At 29.2% G+C, this 19,062-nt stretch overlaps 4 protein-coding genes across 4 annotated transcripts; 1 reads left to right on the forward strand and 3 right to left on the reverse strand.

The window, feature by feature from the left end:
* The first annotated feature begins 2,969 nt into the window (after positions 1 to 2,969).
* On the forward strand, positions 2,970 to 6,804 carry NRPE5 (Eukaryotic rpb5 RNA polymerase subunit family protein). The gene is made up of 4 exons (XM_020380398.2): positions 2,970 to 3,322; positions 3,421 to 3,597; positions 5,593 to 5,706; positions 6,494 to 6,804. The coding sequence occupies exons 1-4, from the start codon at positions 3,059 to 3,061 to the stop codon at positions 6,617 to 6,619; spliced, it is 681 nt and encodes a 226-aa protein (XP_020235987.1). The 5' UTR covers positions 2,970 to 3,058; the 3' UTR covers positions 6,620 to 6,804.
* A 1,605-nt stretch (positions 6,805 to 8,409) lies between these two features.
* On the reverse strand, positions 8,410 to 11,770 carry BIGYIN (Tetratricopeptide repeat (TPR)-like superfamily protein). The gene is made up of 5 exons (XM_020380401.3): positions 11,618 to 11,770; positions 10,848 to 10,986; positions 9,766 to 9,887; positions 8,743 to 8,806; positions 8,410 to 8,662 (listed from the first exon to the last, which is right to left on the reverse strand). Exons 1-5 carry the CDS (start codon positions 11,708 to 11,710, stop codon positions 8,577 to 8,579), a joined length of 504 nt encoding a protein of 167 aa, XP_020235990.1. The 5' UTR covers positions 11,711 to 11,770; the 3' UTR covers positions 8,410 to 8,576.
* A 1,369-nt stretch (positions 11,771 to 13,139) lies between these two features.
* LOC109815648 (uncharacterized) lies at positions 13,140 to 15,617 on the reverse strand. The gene is made up of 2 exons (XM_020380413.3): positions 14,263 to 15,617; positions 13,140 to 14,011 (listed from the first exon to the last, which is right to left on the reverse strand). The coding sequence occupies exons 1-2, from the start codon at positions 14,410 to 14,412 to the stop codon at positions 13,376 to 13,378; spliced, it is 786 nt and encodes a 261-aa protein (XP_020236002.1). The 5' UTR covers positions 14,413 to 15,617; the 3' UTR covers positions 13,140 to 13,375.
* A 143-nt stretch (positions 15,618 to 15,760) lies between these two features.
* Positions 15,761 to 17,010, reverse strand: LOC109815633 (S-adenosyl-L-methionine-dependent methyltransferases superfamily protein). The gene is made up of 2 exons (XM_020380393.3): positions 16,833 to 17,010; positions 15,761 to 16,660 (listed from the first exon to the last, which is right to left on the reverse strand). Exons 1-2 carry the CDS (start codon positions 16,980 to 16,982, stop codon positions 16,025 to 16,027), a joined length of 786 nt encoding a protein of 261 aa, XP_020235982.2. The 5' UTR covers positions 16,983 to 17,010; the 3' UTR covers positions 15,761 to 16,024.
* Between the last annotated feature and the right edge of the window lie 2,052 nt (positions 17,011 to 19,062).

Consider the following 19,062-nt stretch of genomic DNA (forward strand, 5'->3'; position numbering starts at 1 on the left):
TAATTAATTTCATTTATATTATTAGAGTAAGTTAACATCTAACATTGTCAGATGATATAATTGATTATATCATTTTATTTTTACTAGTTAGGAATTAAGATTAAATCTAACTTTTTTTTTTAGATTTTTTGAAATTATACATGATCCCTTGATTTTTTAATCTTTAAAATTTTTTTACATATAATTTTTCAAATTATCTTTTACTTTAATAAGTTTATTACTGTTTTAAAATATATTTCCAAATTTGTATTTACAAATAGTAGGGAATAGTTGAACCAATTGTTATTTGTTATGATCTAATTACTTATAGAAAGTCAACTCCACTATATTCATACGAATACACTTCTTATTAAAAAGTTTTTAATGAATAACTTAAATATATAATTTTTTATAAAAATTATTTAATATTTATTATATAAATTCAAATTAAGATGTAATCATAAAAAAAATATTATATGTTAATTTAAAAATATATAATAAAATATTATATAATTTTAAAATTTTGTAAAAAATTATGAATTTAATTTATTTATTAAGAATTTTTAATTTAATAGTTTGATTGTTAAAATTTAATATAGATTATAAGTTATTGAGTGTTAAAAATTAATATATATATATATATATATATATATATATATATATATATATATATATATGTATATGTTGGGATAGCTTTAATTTATTTTTTTTTGGTAAATATAGTTTTGACCACATAAATATTTAAATATTTAAATTCTCTTTATATATATCCTTAATAAAAAAATTCTTTATTTTTTAACTAAGTTTTCATTAAATGATAAAAATATCAGTAAATAACATTTAAAAAATAAAGTAATTATCAAAAGTATTTTTAAGGATTTTACTTTCAACCTCTCATATTTTTGTTATTATTCCTAGTTTTATATTGAATTTCATCTTTTTTTCCAAAAATATCAATAATTTAAAATAAATTTGTATTATAATATAACTTTTTCACTATAAATCTAAAATATAATTTATATGTTCAGAAATATTTATTTATTACAAAATTTACTTATAATATAATTTATATATTTAATTTTTAATAAATTATAACTATATAAAAAAATATTTATCATGTGAAATTTGTGCATTGCACTAGTTTTCATACACTTTGGAGGGGGTGAGTAGGATTTTGACATTTCAGTTAATTAATTATGGTAGAGAGTAATTTTAAATGATTTAAATTGACGCAAAATATTTTATATAATATAATATTATAGTTATAATAGTATTATTTATTTTGAAATATACATTATAAAAACACCTTAATTCAAAATTTATAATTATATTATTGTATAATTTATTTTTACATAATAATATCAATATGTTGTGTTAAAATGATGAGTTAACTCAATTTTGTCTCATATTTTATAAGTAATAAAATGAGTTAATCTGTCTTCAATCTACATAAAATAAGTGAGTTAAAAATTTGAAATTGTCTTGATTATTGATACGTTAACAGGTAAACTTACTTTACAATTAAAAAATGATTATTTTATTTTATTTATATGTAATATTTATTTAAAAATAATTTTATTAACTTAATTTTAAATAATAATTTATTTAGACATGATAAATAAGAGAATCATAAAAAAATAACATAATTATTTACACTTATTTAATATGTAATTAGTTAATATGTACTCTAATACTAAACATGATTTCAAAAAATTAATATTGTTATCACTATTTTATTAAATATTTTATATTATATAATAAAGCTAATTTTTAATTAATTAATAAAGCAAAACTTTATCACGAAAGGGAATATGTTTTACAAAAAAAATTTAAAAAAAAGGGGGGAAATCTGGTAGGTTGTCTCATTTTAACATGCATTTAACATTTTTTTGACATGTAAAGTAAATTGTGCTTATTAAATGAGACATAAAGACAGATAACATTTATGCATAAAAGTAAGACTCATGTCTTTTGAGTAAATAATTAACTTGAATTTAACTTTTTATTTTTGTTGACATGAAAATGAATAAAATAATATAATAATTTAGAAGAGTTTGTGGAATATCATTTGTAATGCTTCATTAAAACATCATCTTTATCAATTGAAAGTATCTTATTGTCATTTATAATTGTACTCTCCCAATATCAACATCGAAATATGATACTCTTAGAAATTATATTAATATCTTTATTGAATAACTTTAACTAATGCACTTTGTTTCAATTCATTAAATAAAGTCGACTTATAGAGTTATGGTTGATTTCGTATGAGTGAGACCTAAATGACAGATCTAAACTATCAATATATCATTCATAAATGTCATTTAATGCTTAAGATAACAGCACAAAGAATCAAGGTGTGATGGGGTTATCATTCACAAAGACCATTTAATACTTTAGTTCATCAAGAATAAAGATCTTGGGATTTAAACTTGATATCTTTGGAATTGCAATAAACCTAAAAATTATAAAACATCATATAAGGGCATGAAAAAATATTATACAATAACAAATTACACTTTTAAATGTTCTAGATCTAAATAACCATTGAAGTCTCCTAAAAATTTTTTTATACCAAAATAATAAATAATTATAACATTAAATAATTATAATTTAAATAAAAATGAATATGGAGACGAAAACAAGATTTCAAATTAAGATTTTAAGAATTAAAAAAATATGGAATGTAAAATATAATACAAAATAAAAAATAATTATGTAAAAAGAAGAATAAAAGACATTAAAAATATAAAAAATAGCATTTAAAATATAATAAAAATGAAATGTAAAAATAGAATTTACAAGAGTATATTTGATAATAAAAAAAACCAAAATAAAAATACTTACGTATGAAGTGTAAATAGGAAAAGCCTAAAGTGGATTAGTGAGAAATGGATTGGGCCAACATACCCAATCCATTTTAATCACGCTAATACATTTCGAATCTTGATAGAATTTTACTTTAACATTAAATAAATAAAAAACCTATGCAAAATAGATAAATTGGTGGAAGCGACATTTTGTCACCCGAAACTCAACGGAGGCAGAGGCCGAAGCGCAGCAGGTGGCAGCCACTGACATGGAGGAGAGAATGGAAGAAGCAGAAGAACAAGAACAAGTGAAAGGGTGTTTGAGCAAGTTCATCGACGATGGCACAGTGGAGAGTCACAGATACTACTTATCTCGCAAAACCACTCTCGAAATGCTCAGAGACAGAGGCTACTCTGTCTCCCCTCAAGATATCGACCTTTCTCTCTCCGAATTCCGCAACATCTACGGCCCTTCCCCCGACACCGACCGTCTCCGCCTCTCCCTCCCTCACGCCTCCAACCCCTCCAAAAGGGTCACTTTCTTTCCCTAAATTTTAAGTAAAAATCCCATTTTTATTCGAACCCATATGGGACTACTTCATGATTCTCCATCTCTGTTTTATGATTGCAGGTTTTGGTCATTTTCTGTGGGACAGGGGTTGTCAAGGTCTCTGACGTGAGGAACATTTCGGGGCAGATTGTAAATAGGGAGACTTTGACTGGGTTGATTTTGATAGTGCAGAATAATATCACTAGCCAGGCCTTGAAAGCGGTCAATTCATTCTCCTTCAAGGTTGAAATTTTCCAGGTTCGTGTTTCACTCACACCTGTGATCACTATACTAGAGATTGTTTTTGTTTAATTTGCTGTTTTTTTTTTCTTCTTCTAATTCTTTGTTGGATCACAATGGAATTGCATGTTGGATTTCTAAGAGGATTGGTCTGGTACTAGTTGTTGTAAGTTGTAACCATGTTGAACATCTATCTGTGTCTGATGTTTTTAATGGTGTATGAGTAATACTAATATTCAGTTCCGTTGTGCTTAGCTATCAGTCTAACTGCTCTAGATATGGTTTTAAGTTCCGATTTTGTGGCATTCCTTGATATTGCAAAATATTGTAGATAAATGCGGCCAATGTAGCTGCAACTGCGGTTGCAGATACCTCGAAAGCATTGACATTGCAGTCGTGGACTGTTTTGTAAAATCTTTAGCATGGGAGATTACTTTATATGCTTGGATATCAGTCTAAGTTCTAGATATGGATATAAATTGTGGTAGCGATAGTGGTTTTGTTGCGTTCCTTGTTCCTTGATGTTGCAAAAGATTGCGAGCAATGCAGCCACAATTGTGATTGCAGATACCCCTAAAGCCTTGACATTGCAGCTGAAGTTGCGGTCGTTGACCGGTTTTGTAATTGTAGCTAAGTAGTTAGGATTTTGAGTTTGATTCCCAAGTCCTAACTATAAGCGTGTTGCAGAATCTCCGCAGTTCAGTAGTTCAGTTAATGGTTTTTCACAACAGGAGGTTTCTTTGATTCTCTCTCGGTTTTCATTCATTTCTTCTTGATTTGTATGATTCTATCAGTTTCTCACTGCTTCTTGACTTATATCATGGTTTCAAGAGGTATTTCATCAACTGTTAACCATGGCTTGTTCTCAGTTATGCCTGGCTATCAATACATGCGGACACTTTGAAAACTGAATATTCGCATTCATCATTTTGTTTTTCATTTACTTTTTTATTTTTTATTTTGAATTTTTTTGCTAATACAAATGGAAATATTGTATACTATAATAATTAGATAAATGATAGTATTTTACTTACTGATGCTAACTTTCAAAACATTGATTCTTTCTAAATTTTATACTAATTTTATATGTTGCCATGTTTTTGTCACATCTCTTCTTTTTAAAATTTTGTGCATTTCTATGTCCTTGTTGTGACATTTCTGAATCCCGCGTTGTTTTCATGCTTCTTGAATAGGAGTTCATCTAGAGTATGCACCTATAGTTGCATGAAGATGCAACTTATAAAAATAGCGAGTACAATTTAATTGGTGAAGAATAAGGATGTAGTGGGGAATTGTTTCCTTGGGGGAAGGGAAAGAACAAAAAAGTGGAAATGATTCCTCATGCTCTTTGAAGTTAGCAAATGCTTAAAGATTGGTTAGTATATTGGAGTACAGGTTAGAAATACATGGCTGATTGAATGCAGATTAGAAGCATGGAATGTTCCTGAGGGTTTCATTTGATAGTTCATTATTAGGAGAGATCCAATCATTATATTGCATTATTGCATAAGTAGCAATACAATCTTCGAATTTAAAAATTTCTTCAAGTAATAGAAAACTCTCTTATTTGAACTGTAATGATCGCTTAAATCATAAGTATGGATATATATGTACTTTGAGATCCCTATTAATCAATCTTGAACTGATACTCTGTCATGTATAAACTGGTAGCTTATCAAGAAAGAAAACTTTGACCTGCAATTTTTTATCAAGGTAACATCAAGTTACGTGATGCTTTCAAATGTTAAGTAACTATAGCATCTCATTCTGAATGTTTCACTTTGTATCCAAATTTGCTTCTGTGATGATCTATTAAGTACTTGTAGACCCTAACTTCCAACAACTTCATTATTTTCTTTATATAATAATAATAACTACAACATGAATCAAGTGTCTATAATTTTATTTTTCCTCTAATATGGAACTTGTTGACTGATTATCTTATCTGTGCTGACAAAAGTTACCAGTTTCATGCCATACAACTCATGGAAACCTTTTTTCCCTCCTGTTCAGATCACGGACTTGCTTGTTAATATTACAAAGCATGTGTTGAAGCCAAAGCATCAGGTGCTGACTGATCGGCAGAAAAAAAATCTCCTGAAGAAGTACAATATCGAAGAAAAGCAGGTCAGTTGATGTAACTTGGAAAAAGCCTATCTCAGGCACAAATTAAGTCTTTTGAATTGTTTATTATCTGGTGATGGATCACGCTGTCCCTTCTATTTAAGTTATTAATTCAATAATTTTTCTATTGTGCATCTACAATTAACACTTTAAGAATGCGCTCTTAAGATTGAGTCTAAAGAAGGTAAAAGGAAGTCACATTTGAAGTTACTCATAAGGAAATAATTTCTGTTGGTATCAGCAGAACAATTGATTTCACGTTGAATTTCATTACTAATGTTTTACCGTGTGATAATTGACTGCAAATTTTGTCAACATATTTAAAAAGGATTGATTTCAAACTTGCTAATTCGTTTCTTGACTCAAGAGTCAAGAGTTTATAAGAGTTTAAATGAGTTTAAAGGGATTACTCTAAATTTACCCAGAAAAGAGTTGGTTATAGAGTTAACTCATTTTTATTTGTGTACATATATATATATATATATATATATATATATATATATATATATATATATATATATATATATATATATGTGTGTGTGTGCGGGGTATTTCGGTGTCCAATATTTTATTTAGTTGTGTTATAGTATCTGCTGTTCGTGTGAGACTCTGCTTTATAAATTTTAAGAGTTGTTTCTAGCTTCACCATCACCACGTGCCACAGATAGATGCAATTGCGTGATTATGGACTCCAGAACATATAATAACTTGTATGCATGAATCTTAAATTTAATCATTAATGTTAATATTCCAAGACAAGTATTCTTATATTAAGTTCTGTTGTTTTCAGCTTCCCCGCATGCTACAGACAGATGCAATTGCACGATATTATGGACTTGAGAAGGGGCAAGTAGTTAAAGTTACCTATAGTGGTGAAATCACCCAGATGCATGTCACATATCGATGCGTTTGGTGATAGATTACATAGTTTCTTGTGCTCTCTTTTGTGTTTTGCTGGTTAAAGTCGTAGTACTCAACATTGTATCATATTAAGTTTATGATTGCACTAATCCAGATGATCAATCCTAATGCTCTGAACTTTATAAACCCTTGAAGAACAACAACCTGTGTTGAAAAAATCCGTTAACATTTTCTTTTGCATTGACCGTACCATGCACCTTGTTGAGGGGGCTGCTTCTGTAATAGTGTTTGGATACGCGTTAAATCTTCTAGTATCACATAAAAATACTAACGTTTTTTAAGTAATTATTCATTTTGAGAAATTGGTGTAGTTTAAAATGATTGAGTTGAAACAATTTTACGTAGCTTTTGTATTGAATCAAGGAATTGAGTTTTATTAATAATTTATTTTAAGAAAAAAATATTAAAATATAAATCGGATTTACTTTAAAATCAATTGTAATTATAATTCTATAAAGGACCTGTTATAGTTCATTTTAATAAAAAAAAAAAGAGACTTAAATATATTTAGTTTATCAAATTTAATGTAAATTTATGTTTGTTTCTCAAATTTAAAATTGGTTCTTTTAGTTCTTGCAATTTCAAAAAATTTAATTATAATTTTTATACTTAAATTTTGTTAATTTTTTTTAAATATTGTTACATAAAATTTACTTATTGATATCTTTGTTAGTAAAAATACTATATTAAATTTGGTTAATAGTATATAATTGTTTCAATCTGTTACTTTCAGATGGATTATTAGTGATATGAGAGACTAAAATAAGATTTCTAAAAATTATTGAACTAAGAATAGTAGTTTTGAATTTGAAAAACTAAAAATAATTTTATCTTAAATTTGAGAAAAAAAATATTTAAACCTAAAAAAAATAATTTTAAATAGCATCCTAAAAAAATCAACTGTATTTTTTAAAGTGGCTTTTATTATTATAAATAAATGTAAAAGTTTTTTTTTAATCTCTAAACAATGATTACTGAATTTTTTTTATATTGGAGTTATTATTTTTTAATTGTAAAAAATAGGCCCAAATTTTTATTCAAAATTAATTTTATAAATGTTAACTCACGTTAGTTATAATTTGTTCTAGTGGTTCTTATTAAACATGCCTTATCCATCCCGTTAGCTGGTTGTGCATTATTTGTGAAGAAAATGTGTACATGTTGCATTTTCTTATGCAGTTAAGCCCACCGACAGGGTAGCGTACCATGAAATTCTGATGCCGATGCCTGCCAATATTGACAGCTATATTTTATCGTAACATTTCTCTTCACGATATTTGCATCAACGCATTATAAATTTGACCTAATAAATTAGCTTTTATATGAACCAATTTCATTTGCAGATCATTAGTCAAAAATCGTAGGCAATGTAGCTGCACATTGTTGGCATAGAGACAATACTTGAAAGTGAAACATACTAAATGAAAGCCCAAATCTTGTTAATTAGCATAAAGTTGAGGATTTTGTCTTTTCATTTATTATCTTTTATCTATATAAACAAGAATTCACGATCTGTATCCAAGATCCACGATTTTACCTTTATTCGAATCCAAATGTTCAGATTCACATAAGAGCAAGAAGTATTTGCTTCAAGGAATAAGGATTTGACTTCTAAGTGACTTGTCAAAAACAAGACGTACTTAATATCAAACGTGAGCCATTTTATGCAAGGTTCCCCATTTATAGATTTTTTTTATTATCAATAAATGCCAGATCTATTCAATGGGGCATGTGTAACCCACCCAGAGTTAAAAAAAAAAAAAAAAAATTGCCTTGGAAATCATCTATTCAGTAAAAATGCTCCCTTTAACAAAGAAGAAAAGGTCAAAAACAGTAGTTGTCAACGTTCTCATTGACTGTAACATGTTTCCAGAAGAAAAAAAAAAAAAAAAAAAGAGGCTACGCTCATGAGCGGTTGAGATTATTTCTGAGGAAACAATCGTTATAGATTCTCAATTCCTCCGGGCCAATGCGGTAGCAATGCCACCAACTATAAGTCCCACAGCTGTTGCAGTGATGCCAATTCCTATTACACCATCTGCATTGATACAACAAACATTTGCAGTTCCTTAGTTAATGCTATAGTGATGGAACAAAAGCTCAAGAAACGAGTTGTACCTTTAGCAATCCGGTCTTCAACTATTTTCTTGAGGGATAGTGCCTGCCTCCAATCAGGAGCAATCTGCAAGAAAAAGAGGCCCGCACGCATAAAATTAAGAGGAATAAAAAAGGAAAAATGCTGAAAGAGAATCATTCATGTTAGGCCATGATGACCGAATTTTAATATGATTACGACAGGGTTAAAGTTTGGCCCATTGTTAGTGTAAAACTTCTCTAGCTGCCAATATTCAAGAAAGTGCCACATCATTGAAATAACTAGGATTTTATACAAAAATATTATGTACATTAACAGTGGAACTGGATCAAAATTAAATCTGATGATGACTACCAGACTTGCAAAACCCACTAATTTGCAAATAATAACATATTAATAAGAAAAAAGCAGCCTTCCAATATGGTGGAAACTTCCAAATAATGGAACAAAAACGAAAGTTATAGATAGATTCAGTACCAGCTAAATGAAAGAAATTCAGCTGTTGTTGAGGAAAAAAAAAATAATAAATCTTCCAGCATAGAATCAAAATTGTGGTCTGTGGGCACTTGAGTCTTGACATCCTCATAATCATAAGGATAACAATGGGTCTTAATATTCCCAGGCTCCCACAAGACTAATACGAAGATCCATTATCTAAGTTATGCAGCGAACGAAATTACTATCTATCAGTTGTTAACTATGACAAGTTCTATAGTGGCTTGTTGATAACATGGGGCATTACTTGAAATGACAATCCAGCAGTGGAAAAAGTAAGAAAATTAGGGTCTGTTTACTTGGGTTTTCATTTTCTGTTTTCACTTTTTAATTACAAAACTATCAACTTCTGTTTAAAGATTTATACGGGAAACGAATAAAACAAGAAAAAAAAATGTTTTCGGTATTTACTATACAAATATTTGAAAACATGAAACAAATTGAAAACAGGGTGGCAATTTTGTAATTAAAAAGTGAAAACAGGAAAGAAAAAAAAGAAACTAGCAAACAGCCCAGTTTCTGTCTATTATCTATAAGTGAGAAAGACAAACCTCCAAACATTGCTCCACAAGCTGCCGGCTCCTTGCATAGTCATTACTTCTATAGTAACCAACAGCCAGAAGATAAAGCTTCTCTCTTTGATGCAAAGGACTTTTATCATTGCCCAAAGAAGCTGCACATCACAATTAAGGACGTAAAAGGTTAGCCATACATATAAAGGTCATAATACTTACCATCAAACATCTCTGTGTAACACTATATAAGGAAAGTGATAGAAAGAAGGGAAGAGGCTGTGGCAATTGCCAGAACTCAGTAGCATAAGCAGCTCAGGATATCTTTTTTTTTTTAAAAAAATAAAAATAAAAGAAAACATAAAGGGCTAAATGTGCTGTCCTTTAATAGAAGAAATCTGAATTGCATTGTTCAAGGCAGATTAAAGAACAGAACAATATTTTCAGTGATTTATAAGTGAACATAAATAGCTGTAGGAAATTTGAGTGATCTTGAAGGCCATGGTTAAATAGGTGCCTTGCAAATGCTAGTTTAGTAAATTCAGCATCTTACATTAAGTTTGCAAGATAATCACAGAAAACTACAATGCCATAATGACCCCATTGGCAATTTCAGAGTGCATTGCATATGCTATTTTGGTGAATTTCTAATTGTCCATCAGGCTGGCAGAATAATCAGACAACTCACAATGAACAAATGGGACATCTTATGCTCTGAGTGGCATTTCATTAATTTTGCCATAATGAACTGAGAAATCATGGCTAGTGCCCAAGACTAGTACCTTAATTATACATTATAGTTTTGAGATGTCATGACTCATCATAAAACCCCAGGGATAAAAAGGTGATAGGGCATTCAGATGAATATTTAAAGATGATTAAGCTTAATCAATAAAAAAATGAATCGGATGAAAGTAATGAGATGTCTTTTAAACCGCTGCACCTATACAGAATTGTTGGAATAGAATCTTAAAACATGAAACTGGTTTTCAAAGCATCCGAAAAACAGAGAATAGAGGCTAGTGCCAAAAATATGAACTATATTTTTACAAAAAGCAGATCACAACGGCATACTACAAAAAACATAATTAAACTGAAAATAAATCTGTAAGTTACAGTACTTTCAAGCATGGCTATGCCACGTTGAATATCTTCCTTTTGCCTTGAATGAACAAGTGCCCATGACAACCTCATTATACTCTCATTCTTCCGCTCCTCAGAGTCACCATTAGCAGCCTCTGCAACTTCCCTTTCACAGCCCTTCAAAACATGCAAAATAGTTAAGACTGAAGGAAGGAAAGCAAATAACAGTAGAGGAAATCAATGATAACAAGTCAAACAGTGTATTTGCGATCCCATAACTGATCAACCAGAGAATTACCAACAGAATTTTCTCCACTTCTACTCATTTTGCAATTTTATTTTAAAATCTAAGTGTGCGTTTGAATTAACTTTCAATTCGACCAAATCAAATACTTAGGCTAAAGCAACATATAGTTGCTTCAACTTTTTCAATTTTTCACCATGATTTTAGTTAGGGATCAGAGCGGAATCTACGATTACTGAAAAGTTAAATAATCCAAAAAACAAATATCCAAGATCAATTTAAGGAGATGTCTAGGACAAAATATCGATTCAATGCATCGAATAAGATATTAACGTTAAACAAATTAGCACAAAAAAGAGCCGCGAATCGACTCAAGGCGCAACAGTGTTGGAGTCCCCTATCAGGAACGGATTCAGAAAAAATCATCAATCCCAACATATTCGAATTTCTGATGCGAAAAGTAGTTTTAAAATACAGACACGAAAAATAAAAATAAAAATAAAAATAAAAGAAAGAAGGAAATGTTGGATTTGAGATTGATAGAAGAAAGGAAAGGTAGATTACAGCGATGACGTCGCGGTCGCACCACGGGATCTGCTCACCGCCGCCGAAGAAGTTTCCGATGGATTCGAAGAGGCTTCCCATCTTAGCGTCCATTAACAGTTACAGAGTTTAAAAGTGCCTCAATAGAGCTCTTTAGTATTTATACGTTTGGGCCTTTTGTAATTTTGCAGCCATTGTACAGCTACAAAACAAATGACAATTATAATATTAATTAATAATTAATTTCTCCTTCTCATAATTACTATCCTTCAAGATACACATATTAAATATAACAATAAATATATTATTATTTCATACAATTTTATTGTCTAAATAAATATAATACTTTTAATTATGGTGGTATTAAATAATTTGTATAAAGATAAATTAAAAAAATAATTAATGTTACAGTCATTTTAAATTATATTTAAACTGCGTAAGACTATGATAGATAAAAATTTCTCCTTCAATTATTTAAAATAACTATATATTTAAAATTCGAATTCAAGATCTTTAATTCAATTAAAACAAACCTATATTAATTGATTATCGTGATTATGGGTAAACTACAATAATTTAAATGGAAGTACTAATATTATGAAGCTTTCATATCAATATTAGTGTATAAAATTATTTTGTTAATATGGTACTACTTGTTTTGCTTTTAGAAATTGGTATTTGAATGCACTAAACAAACACAAAAGGAAAAAAAAAAAAAAACTGTTGAAATGATTGGTGAAAAAATAAATTTTAAACTTTGAATTAATTCCAGTATCGTAAAGAATGACAAAGCTTAAGACTGTTATGTTATTTTAATTATAAATAGAATCTTGCATTGAGAAATACCCGTATCGACCTTTTTATTTATTTTTTATTTTTTACTGCATAGATTATCATAGTTAAACTTCAATTTTATCAGAAAGTATGAAGGATATTATCATTATTCTCCCTAAAATCCTCTTAAAACTTATTATAATAACTATTATTCATTAAATAACATGTAAAATTTATCAATTTTAATGATTTATAATAAATTTAAACTATTAAGAGAGTGTTCAAGGACATGTTTGTAATATTTATCTATTTATATTGTTATACTTCTACTTAATTAAGTTGGATTTATATTAAAATGACCCGTTTCAAAAAAAAAATTCTAAACCTGTAATACAATACTTTAGAAAAACGAATTACTTTTTTTTATAAACTAAAATTATTTTATATACCTCAACTTTCAAAGAACTTAGAGAAAGAATTTCTATAAAAATTGTGCATAAGTTGATAACTTACCGAAGAAGACCACTTATTTTTCTTTCCGTATTTTTTATTTTTAAGTATTTATAAAAAATATCAATCAAAACATAATTTGTTAACACCAAATCAAAACATTAATAACACAAGCAAAATGCATATATAGGAGCTCAACTCTTTTAGGATGCATCAGGATTGATTTTCCTTGTAGATTTTAAGTTCTCCTTTTCACCCATCCTTAGAAGATACTATAACCCAAAGTTTTACTTAACAGTTAGCATCTACAATTGTTATCGTAATATTATTATTTCATCTACTTTTTAATAACCACATCAATTTACAACCTTAATATTAAGGATCCGCATTTTCTGCAGTTGAAAAATAACTGCAGAGCCCTGCAGTTAATATTGTATCAATGAATACAATGATTCAAATAGTACCAAAGAAGCTAAATTATTTAATTAATGCATAAAAGAAGTTTCTTGTTCCACTTCTGACAAAAAACTAACATATCATTTAATTTACATATTTTCAGACATTCCCTACTCTTCCAATTCTCAAATAAACCGGAAATTTGACCATCTTTTTATCACCTTCACCCCAAGCAAGTTTAAGCTTTTGAACAACATCATCCCCAAGAAGCTCCACTCCTTTCTCCTTTGCCGTCTGATACGCTGACCATGATTTTATATAAGTCAAGAAATCATCCAAATCCATCACAGTCTCTGTTACAAACTCAAAGGGTCCTGTGTGATCTGCCCCATCCACAAGCTCAAATGGAAAATCAATGCTTCTATACTTATCATCAAACAATGTACATGCTGAGTCCCAATAAGGGCTTGCACTAATGGAATATAATTGATCAAGTATAGTGTCTACATCACTATTAACTCGTGGCAGATAGTAACACCAAGCAGCAATGACTCCATGAGGCTTCTTGAGAACCCACTTGACTTGTTGGTAGAGGGTTGGTAGGTCAAACCAGTGTAAGGCTTGGGCAATGGTCACAAGGTCTATGGTTCCTCGAGGTGCCACCATTTGTTCAAGCTCGGTCATGGACATGGTTGATGGGGTGTGTTGGTATCTCACGTTTGGGAGCTTGGTTGCAAATTCAAGTTGTTTCTCACTGGCATCTGTGGCTATCACATTCTTGTACAACTTGGCTAACTGAAATTACAAACTAATTTTGGTTAACGTAACCTTCAATATTTTGTGAAATTGTATACACACTCTATTTTTTTCTACTTATATACTAACCATTAATTGTTAGAAATACCTACACTATATTAATCTTTTTCTACTTATATGCTTGATTGCGGAAATTGACAAAGAATTATTAGTGTAATTTTGATATTTAATGCAACATTTTAGATATAGGAAAAGTGGTAGAGAAGGAGAAGAAAGAAAATAAAATATACTGATTTGGCAGCTTGGCCACTTCCGGTAGCAACGTCCCAAGCGAGGTTGTGAGAGGGAGTCTTTGAAGAAACGTATTGAAAGAGTTGTGGAGGATAAGTTGGTTTTGCATCTGCATATTGCTTTGCTTGCTTCACAAATAGCTCTGCCATCTCTTTTTTGCTCTTAAGTCTTAACCCTCAATTTTGTGACTTGTGTGATTCATAATTCAGATCTCCGATCTCCCTCGGTCTCACTCTCACCCAATAATTTCTATATTTCTCGTCGCCCCAATTTTCTGCCATATATTAAAAATGTTAATATTTCAGATCTCCCTCACCTAAATCAGATCTCTCTCTCTCCCACGTTCCAAACAAAGTCTCCCTTGTGCGTAAGTGTACATTTAATTTTATTGTTGAAGACTAAAAGCCCTTACTAGTTACTAGTTACTAGTAATAAAACATCACCGGTAATATTTTAGTTCATACGTCAGAATTGAAGTTAGTATCAAAAGAGTTTTACAATTAATTGAATAAGATCTCTTGATTGTTGATATCATAGCTAATTATTAATTAATTTGCTTGGCTAATCAATGGTTTTAGTTTAACCCCAGATAAACATGTTAAAAAATAAACACGGTTTAAGTCTATGTAATGTCTTCATCTCATTTTATTATTTGTAAAAAGAAAAATTGTAAAGTTTACATTCTTGACGTTTTCTTTATTTTTTATTTTTTCCACACAATTAGCTCTAGATAGTTTAGTATTGATATGACTAACTAAATGGAAAATATTAAGACAAAAAATATGTTTTTAATTAAGATAATTAAATGTTTTTAAGTGCATGATTTAATTAACTAATGTATTATTTTATGTAAATAAGATAAATGTATGTAATTCTTTTTTATAAAATTTGATTTAATTTTTAATATACTATAATACTAATTTTTATTGATTTTAATATTGTTCTTCGTTTCAATATACCAATTTATTTTTTGTTGTACATTTTTAAAAATAATGTATTTAGACACGTCTAATTTATTTTTAATATAATATATAATTTTTTGTCGACAAAATCACTTTTTCCTTACACTCAAGTAATATTCTGGGTTTTCCACATAATGTATATATCGAATCTTGTGTGATGTATTTGGAACCATTTGCTGAATTTAGAATTTGATGAATTATGATTATTTGGTCTTTATTTGTTATTAGGAAAAAGAATACGATTTCCATATAAAAAAATACACGATGAATTACCTAGCTAACTTAACTCCTGCAGTCCTGCTATTAAATAAGGTGGCTGTTTAATATTCTAATAATGAGTTCAGATCTATTGCAGAGATTTCATTTAGCTTCTATTGCGACTTTTGTCCCTATCTTCATCGTTTAAGCTTTTTCCATCTTTTAACAATGTACTATTTAACTTCTTTAAAAAAAATATTAAGAGAAATCCTAATAAGTATGCTCTGTGAGTTCAGTGGAATTTAACCTAATAATAAGAAAATATAAAATAAGAATATCAAATAATGTACTACTAGTGCTTTTCTATCAAAATTTACTTGGTACAGTGAAACATACAACAAAATTTATTCATGACAACTTACCACATTAGCAAAAACAAAAGAAGGCTCAACTCCTTTTATGTTTTTAGACTGCTGTGAAGGATCAATTTATGTTTTTGACTTCCTCAAAATTCAAATAACAAGCTAAATTATTCGATCAATGGATAAAAGATGCCACTTGTCACATTTCCCACCAAGTAAAAGCAACCATTTGCATATTCTTAGGCATCCCATGCTCTTCCAATTCTCAAATAAATCGGAAACTTTGCAACCTTTTGACCATCTTCACCCCAAGCAAGCTTAAATTTTTGAAGCACATCCTCCCCAAGAAGCTCCACTCCTTTCTCCTTTGCCGTCTGATATGCTGACCATGATTTTATGTAAGTCAAGAAATCATCCAAATCCATCACAGTCTCTGTCACAAACTCAAAGGGTCCTGTGTGATCTGTTCCCTCCACAGGCTTAAATGGGAAATCAATGGTTCTATAAATGTTATCAACCAATTTACGTGCTGGGTCCCAATAAGGGCTTACTTCAGTGGAATAAAATTGATCAAGGACAGTGTCTACTGCATCACTAACTCGTGGCAAATAGTAACACCAAGCAGCAATGACTCCATGAGGCTTCTTGAGAACCCACTTGACTTGTTGGTAGAAGGTTGGTAGGTCAAACCAGTGCAAGGATTGGGCTATGGTCACAAGGTCTATGGTTCCTTGAGGTGACACCATTTGTTCAAGCTCGGTCATAGACATGATTGATGGGGTGTGTTGGTATCGCACGTTAGGGATCTTGGCTGCAAATTCAAGCTGTTTCTCACTAGCATCTGTGGCTATCACATTCTCGTATATCGCAGCTAACTGAAATTACAACTTAATTTTGGTTAAAGCGCAAAAACAATTATGAAGGGATGACACAGTAAGAAGTTTATGCTAAATTAAATTCTAGAATTGATGACTTAACTGATAGGGAAAGTGAAAAACTAAAAGAAAAAAAAAATTAAGATAGAGAAGGAGAAGAAAGTAGGTCTACAGATTTAGCAGCTTGGCCGCTCCCGGTGCCAACATCCCAAACGAGGTTGTGAGAGGGAGTCTTAGAAGCGATGAATTGAAAGAGTTGGGGAGGATAAGTTGGTCTTGCAGCTGCGTATTGCTTTGCTTGCTTCACAAATAGCTGTGCCATCTCTCTTTGATCTTGGCTATACAATTTCCTGGGAATGATAGTGAATAGATATATATGTTAAGATCTGCCTCGAAAAATGACAAAAGAAAAGGCCAACCTTCACTCACATCTCAATGATGTCATCGCTTCCGTTGTGTGATGAAAGTAGTACACACAATACAAAACCAATTTCGATATCGATTTCACTGAATGAGGATGATTTAGACAAGTCAAAGGGGGAGGTGAGATATCGAATCAAAATTCTCATTTGTATGACGCGCAAGAATTCTCCCATAATGTCTTGTTTGATTAAAAAACAAAAACAAGAAAGAAAAATTCTACGTTCCGAAACATATTTCGAAAATTTAAAATAATAATTTAAATTATAAAATATTAAATTAAATAATTATTTTATAATAAATTTATTAAAAATTATAAATATTTTATACATTCAAACGCTGATTCGGAACTTTTCTTCAACCGATGAAGCAATTCTCAAAAAAAAATACGGTAAAGAAAGAGATGGTAAATAAATAAGGTGAAGATAGTGAAAATAAAATAATGGATAAGTGAAGTTTTTTGGATATGGAGAGGATAAAAAATTAAAATGTGGTAGGTTTTATTCTTTTATTTATTTATATTTATATTTATTATTTATTTTTCATATATTCCTTTTCAATTAAATAATCAATTATTTATTTACTTATTTATTTTTATCTTTTTTTCTTTCTGCTTTATTTTTCACTTATTTTTTTCCTTTGTACCAAACACGCAGTAACTGTAACCGAAATTAATTCCTTTCCGAGTATGTATCCGACCCAAAAGATTTATTCATGTACAATTAACTTTTTTTTGGTGTTGATTCATGTACAATTAACTTGGCAACACGTTCCCTAAAAAAAAAAAAAAAAAAAAAAAAAAAAACCAACTTGGCAACACATTACTTACGTAGCAATGTAAAACATTTTTTTTAATGAAAAAGTATTTCTCAATAACTAATTTTCGTAAAAAATTTAACTGAGGAAATGCAATGGAGTCCCATCTTTTAATTACGATTTTTTTTCATATATAAAACTTAGACATAAAATTTTATTTAAAAAGATTGAATTTAATATTATTTATATCAACAATTTGTTTATATCTAAAACAATATTTAGATTGGATAATTTCATATTTTTTAATTTAAATAAGATAATTTAATTTTTACTGTATATAAAAATTATTTTTAATATATGTTTAAAATTTCAATATTATACTTTGTAAATAATAAATATTAGTCAAGATTTAAATATTTAGTAGTTTAAAAATTTAATAATAGATAATATTTATTAATTTAAATATAATTTTAAATTTTTATAATTCAAACAGATAGAAAAAAATATTAATAAGTTTTACATCAATATTAGCTATAAAAAAATAGGAAAAAAAAAGTAGAGAAGTGGGAGAGATGAAAGAAAAATAGAAGAGGAAAGAGAAAAAAAGAGAGAAGGAGAGTGAGGCCTAAGAGATGAAAGACGAATGATGAGACAGAAAGAAAAAAGTAAGAGAAATAAAAAAAAAAACAAAAGTCTCATTAAATCTAAAGATTTAACCCTAAGCGTATGATTTAGCGGTAGGGGTTGATCCACGCTTAAGCAAGGTCAGGGTTCGAATCCTGCCTTGTGTATGCAGCCGCGTTAAATCTTGGGGTCAGTTATCCCACCCTTTGAGGTGCCTCCAAAGTAGCGAGGAAATTAGTCACTGCTGTCAGCGGTGGATACTCCAGGGACGAATAAAAAAAAAATCAAAAGATTTATGTAAGATTGTCCAAGGGTGACGGAAATTGTTGAATGATATATATAGATTATATTAAAAGTCTCAAAAAAATCATTTTATAAAAGCATTCATTAAAGTTTGAATTTTTTAATATTATTAGAAATCTTTTAAATAAAAAAGTCTAAATTAAATATTGCTAATTTTTTATATACTTTTAATAAAATTATGATTAAATACAACAATTTTTTATATTAAAAATAAGTTTTATGATTGAATATTACTATAAAAAAATTCTTAAAAAAAGTTATTTAAATTTGATTTATCAGGTTTCACCACTCAAGTCATG

Source organism: Cajanus cajan, chromosome 6, assembly GCF_000230855.2.
Source record: "Cajanus cajan strain Asha chromosome 6, NIPB_CcT2T_4, whole genome shotgun sequence".
Classification (NCBI taxonomy): Eukaryota; Viridiplantae; Streptophyta; class Magnoliopsida; order Fabales; family Fabaceae; genus Cajanus; species Cajanus cajan.